The sequence below is a fragment of the Garra rufa genome, chromosome 6 (genome assembly GCF_049309525.1).
Source record: "Garra rufa chromosome 6, GarRuf1.0, whole genome shotgun sequence".
Taxonomy (NCBI): Eukaryota; Metazoa; Chordata; class Actinopteri; order Cypriniformes; family Cyprinidae; genus Garra; species Garra rufa.
This window is the reverse complement of record NC_133366.1, coordinates 32,031,806-32,037,614: the sequence shown is the minus strand read 5'-3', so window position 1 is coordinate 32,037,614 and position 5,809 is coordinate 32,031,806. Positions and strand designations below refer to the sequence as shown.

Sequence of the window (5,809 nt, the reverse complement as noted above, 5' to 3'; positions counted from 1 at the left end):
TTAGGTGGCAGACACAAACCTGTCCATGTTAGCTGAGTAGGCTGGATGCCTGATGTAGGCTCCTGAGCTTCCTACTGGACCAGAGTTATTGTACTGAACAAAAGAGCCCAGCTGTGCAGGGGAGGTTCTGCCATAAGGGTCCCCCACAGCATCCCCAGCAATGGGAGACAAACTGGAGATTGCCACCCTCCCTGTTGGCCCGTAGGCCTGGGTGCTGCCTTGCGGGTATGATACCTGAGTTTGTCCATGTCCTGGGCTGGAGTAGGCAAAGGCCATGTTGTTTGAGGAGCTTGAGCAGCACGACAACACCGTCTCACCGCTGCAGGACTGATGCTGGAAGCCCGGTCCTCCCAAACTGCAGGAGCCACTGTCAGGACTGAAACTGCGGCAAGACTGCTGAGGCATCATCTCTGCACTTTGGCCCATCCTGCCGGGCGACCCAATGATAGAGTTGATTCTGAAGACCCTGGACTGACCAGCACTGAAGTTTGGGGGGGAGGACTGGTAGTAGGCGGAAGGCAGCTGTTGTGTATATGGCGGACTCACGGCCATGTTGGAGTAGACTGAGTTGGCGTAGGCTGAGCGCGCAATCTGGACTGGCGAGAAGACTGGAGACTCATGGATGTATGACGAATATGTAGTGAAGTCACTGCGTTTGAAGCGTTTTCGCCGTCGTAGAAAGCTTCCGCTCTCAAACATGTCTTCGGCGTTGGGGTCCAGCGCCCAGTAGTTGCCCTTTCCGGGTCTACCGGGCTCTCGGGGGATCTTGATGAAACAGTCATTGAGTGTCAAATTATGACGGATGGAATTCTGCCATTTCTTGGAGTTGTCTCGATAGAAAGGAAACCTCTCGGTGATGAACTTGTAGATCCCTCCCAGAGTGAGTTTGCGGTCGGGCGAGTTGGCGATGGCCATGGAGATCAGAGCGATGTAGCTGTATGGTGGTTTGCCTCGCTGAAGGGGCCTCTTCCTCCGGCGCCCTCTTTGCGGCTCTGCTCTCTGACTGTCATTCACTGGAAGAGTGGTTTCAGAGGGAGAATCACTCTCCACTTTAACCACAGGCATGACTCTAGTTAGAATGACTCCCAACGGTAGCACAGCTTGAAAATCACGATAGTCTGACTGTCACGGTTTTGGTTCACTTGGTTCTTTGTCAGGAGCAACAAATGGTCTTTGCTTGCTGGAAATATTCTGGTGAAAAAATACCAGTCATAATGCAGACTTTAAAATCCCCAACCAGAAATATCAGTTCCTTTGCACTTCATCTGGAACGTCAGGTTTGTCCTTGCACTGATGCCCTTAATTCTAAGCAATTCTTGCAGTAGCAAGTTTAAAAAAATAGAAGCACTCACATAAATTTGATGGTGGTCTTCGTAACGTTGAAGAGAGAAGTGAGCAGTCAATAACTGGCTGTGTTAACCAAGGAACACAGTACCTGAAGAGTTATTAGCCACACCTCCTAAAGCAGGTTATCCGTCACGTGGCTAAAAGCACATGCCTCTGCAGATTTGTATATCTTTAAGTGCTTTCTCAATTGGTATCATTTATTTACTTAACTTTTGTCGAAACAGGTACATTAAAAACACGGATGTCCTTTTAGAGCCGACAAATGAAACGGTTTCTTCTGTGTGCCAAATTTTTGAATCCTATTAAATGATGTAGTCCATGCGTGTATTATTTGTGTTAAAAATTCTGCACTCTCAAAGAGTACTTTCTGTTTATGATTGTTTCTGAGACTCTCAAGTAGCTACTGTTCTCCCTGCCACTGAAGCACTTTTTTCCCCCTAAAAAAGATTGAAAGATATCTACTATTTGACTACTTATCCTATTTTTGTTTAGTGACTCATATCATCTTATTTTTTTCCCTACATGCAGCTAGTCTTTCTTCGAGAAGCTAATTTTTGAGCTCTCCAGCAAGTAATGTTTATTTTTGTAGCAAGCAAAACAGATTGGGATTCATTTTGGCTAAAGTGGGGCATTATTGAGCTCTAATAGCCCTGTTTAGTGGTAATCCAAACTACATTGCCTCCGCAGAGTTTTTTTCTTTTCTTTAGTGCCGTGTCAGGCGGTTTCATCTGTGTGAGAAGATGTAAATATGTTATTGTAAGCCACCGTGTGTGCCTCCCTCTGTTTTAACAGCATGCAAATCTGGGTCACATTTTGGTGTGTGGGTATAGACAGGCTGATACCTAGGCCAGGTATCTTGTTTCCGTGTTGGGGAGATGTTTAATAAAGGAAATAAAAAAAATGAAATTGATTCTACACAGTGTTATTCCCCTAAGCTATGTTTTTTTTTTTTAATGGAAAGTAGCCCTGTTTAAATACTGATTCTCACTCAGTGGTCATCTTAGGCAAATGCTAAAATTCTGTCCTTAAACAACCTCTGACCTTTCATGCTGATCAGGTGGGCTTCTTGCATTATATTCAGTGGTTTGTTTCTAGCTAGTTCTTAGCAAATACTTGAGCAAAACCTCTTATGTGAGAACCTGCACTTGAGGCCAACTGAGGGGTCTTGTGCTGGGAGAGTTTGAGAGGTTATGCTGAAATGGGCTGCTACTCGGACAGACGCCAAGACAACGAGCCTCTCTCTAAAGGTTAAACATTGCTTGGGCTTACAAAGAGATTCCTCACCTGTCATCCGAGGGTAATCTCTTGTGCTTGGCGGATTTATAGAGGATATTTCCTAAGGGCTGCCCACCCTTGTGCAGTTGGCAGAAAATGCTCTAGGAATGAGTCATAAAATGTTGCTCCTTGTTATACAGAGGATTTTACATTTAAGAAAATGAGTTTACCTTAATACCCCATGTTTTGTTCATTCTATCACTGACGTCATCAGAGTTAATAAAGCATCAGAGGGAATCAGAACATCAGAGATAATAAAAAAATACATGAATAAAAATATGGTCAAAACTATTAGTCTTGTAAAGTACATACACCAGCACTGTTAATGCTACCTAACATTTTTGAGTTGGTTAAATGCAATAGCTATGTTTATACAATTAATAAAAATAGGGATAATTGCAAATTACATTTTTTTTTTTTTATAGACAATGCCAATGCATGAATTGGTTTTGTTGACATGGTAAGCAGGTCTGGTACATTTGTATGGACAGAACAGGAAACATTTTAGAAATCTTCTCTTGAAATTTGGGTTATTGTGTTCCATGAATTAAATTAATATATGAAGCTATTAGTGTCTATTTATGAAAGCAGGATGCTTTCACTAAAGATATAGGTAACACTTTATAATAAGGTGTCATTTGTTAACAATATTGCTCATTGTTCGTTCATGTTAGTTAGTACATTAACTAATGTTTAACAAATGAACCTTATTGTAAAGTGTTACCATAATGGATTAACTAACATGAACAAACAATGAACAATACATTTATTACACCATTTATTGATCTTTGGTAATGTTAGTTAATAAATATACAGTCGTTAATTTTTAGTTAATGTTAGTTCACAGCACATTTACTAATGTTAACAAGCACAACTTTTTAATAATTTTAATAATGCACAACTAAAGTAGTTAACTAATGTCAATTAATTAACCTTATAAAGTCTTACTAAGATATCATATTGGACAGAAAATGACAAAATTTACCTTTGTGTCAGAAAAAAATCTATTAAATTCCTTAAAAATATATATTGTTTTTGATTATTTATTCGAACATGAAAGTTTAGAGCACAATTTATAACTGTTTTGTTAACACTTAACACAATAAGGTTTCATTAGTTAATGTTAGTTAATATATTAACTAACATGAACAAACAATGCATAAAACATTTATTACAGTATTCATTAATGTTTGTTAATGTTAATTAAGTACAGTAGTTTATTGTTCGTTCATTAATTCACAGTGCATTAACTAATGTTAACAAGCACAAGTTTTGATTTTAATAATACATTAGTAGATGTTGAAATTAACATTAAGATTAATGAATGTTTTAGAAGTAATGTTCATTCTTAGTTCATGTTAAGTAAAGTAGTTAACTAATGTTAACTAATGAATCTAGTGTTAAAAAGGACATAATATTATAATATATAATATTGGACATAAAATTACAAAATTCACCTTTGCGACAAAAAATACATTTTATTTTTACATTAAAATACAAATGACTATTTAAATGTATCTGAAAGTTTAGAGCACAATATATAACCATTTTGTTAACACTAGGTATCATTTATTTACATTAATGTATAAACTAACATGAGCAAACAATGAAAAATACATTTATTACAGCATTTATTCATCTTTGTTAATGTTGTTAATTAATATTGTTGGTTCATGTTAATTCACAGTGCATTAACTAATGTTAACAAGCACTAATGTTAATAATGCAATAGCATTGTTAAAACTAACATTAACTAAGATTAATAAATGCTATAGAAGTATTGTTCATTCTTAGTTCATGTTAACTAAAGTAGTTAACTAATATTAACTAATGAACCTTATTGCAAAGTGTTACAACTGTTTGTTTATGCATTTATTTGACCTGATTTGTTTTTGTTTTTTCCTTACATACATTTCTTCAATGCTTGATATGAAATAGCAGTGTTTTCTGCATGTATAATCTACATTGCTTGCTACATTTGCCCAAATCTACGGCATATAGCAGACCTTACTGTGTGGAGTCCTGCATCTGATAATCCAATGCTCTTAACTTGACCTTCAATTTCTAGTGTGAAGAATGAACTAGAATAACCAGAAAAAAAATTCTCTCTCTTTATCACCCAGGGAAGTTTGTTTTTACGAGTTGTAGTTTGTATTTACGAGTTGCCAGGTTGTAATTACCACGCACATGGTGAAATCATGTAATGACAATGGAGCAAACTGCTGTTTATTAAAATAATTTTAATTCTTTGAAAATTACCAGCCCTTTCCTTGGAATTCCGTAGTCACGGATTCCAATAGCTTTAATGACAAAGCAAACAAACAAGAAAATGGGAGTTTGTGTATGTAATATTTATTGCTTGGTAGTGATTGTTCTGCTGATCTTTCTGAAATAAATAAATATACAATTTATTTAGCGTTCTGACTAACTTCTATTGACTTAATTTATTCTATATGCCTGCTTTTGCACTAAAACATGGCTGTCAGAATGATGACAGCCTTGAATTAAATGAAAATGTTTAATTTTATTTAATTTGTACAATTAACAAATGTAGTATGTATTAAAATGTGAATAGAACTATGTTGTTTTTTTTTTTTTGTTGTTGTTTTTTTTGCAGTAGTGTACAAAGTGGAATGGTCCAAAGGCCATCCATTGATGAATTATGTAAATCAGAGTTTTGTCATTATAAGCTATGCAAAAAACCTCTGGCATCCCTTACACTCTTCAGGTAAAAAATGGTGACATGCAAAAGAAAACTTCAGTATTTATTTAGAAAGTCACTTTAGATAGTTTGTTTCATGTGTAAAAGACTTTAAACACACAACTTTCCTTCTAAACACAAACATTGTTTTCTTGTTCATTTCTTTTATAGATCTGGTCACAAGCTCATTTATAATTAGTAATGCATTTTAGGAAATCTGCTGTCGTGCTATGATTTGATCAAATCTACTGTTCATTTCTTTTTTCCCCTCAGCAATATCATTATTATTTTGCATATCATGATTATAACCCAAACTGTAATTTGATTAGGAAAAAGCTAGTGCAGTGGACAGACAAATCTAGCGTGTTATTTGGAGTGTTTGGCATTAGCGCGTAGCTGACGGCTCTCTAAATAACCCTCTGGTGCTGTGCGGGTGACAGTTTATTTGTGTTGGGTTGCTTTGAGTGTTTCTAATGCTTGCTGGTT

The 5,809-nt window shown here is 36.5% G+C and overlaps 1 protein-coding gene across 1 annotated transcript; it reads right to left on the bottom strand.

Annotated features, from left to right (window-relative positions):
* On the bottom strand, window positions 1–1,065 carry foxe1 (forkhead box E1). Its single transcript, XM_073841481.1, has one exon. The coding sequence runs from the start codon at window positions 1,063–1,065 to the stop codon at window positions 1–3; it is 1,065 nt and encodes a 354-aa protein (XP_073697582.1).
* Window positions 1,066–5,809: the final 4,744 nt, after the last annotated feature.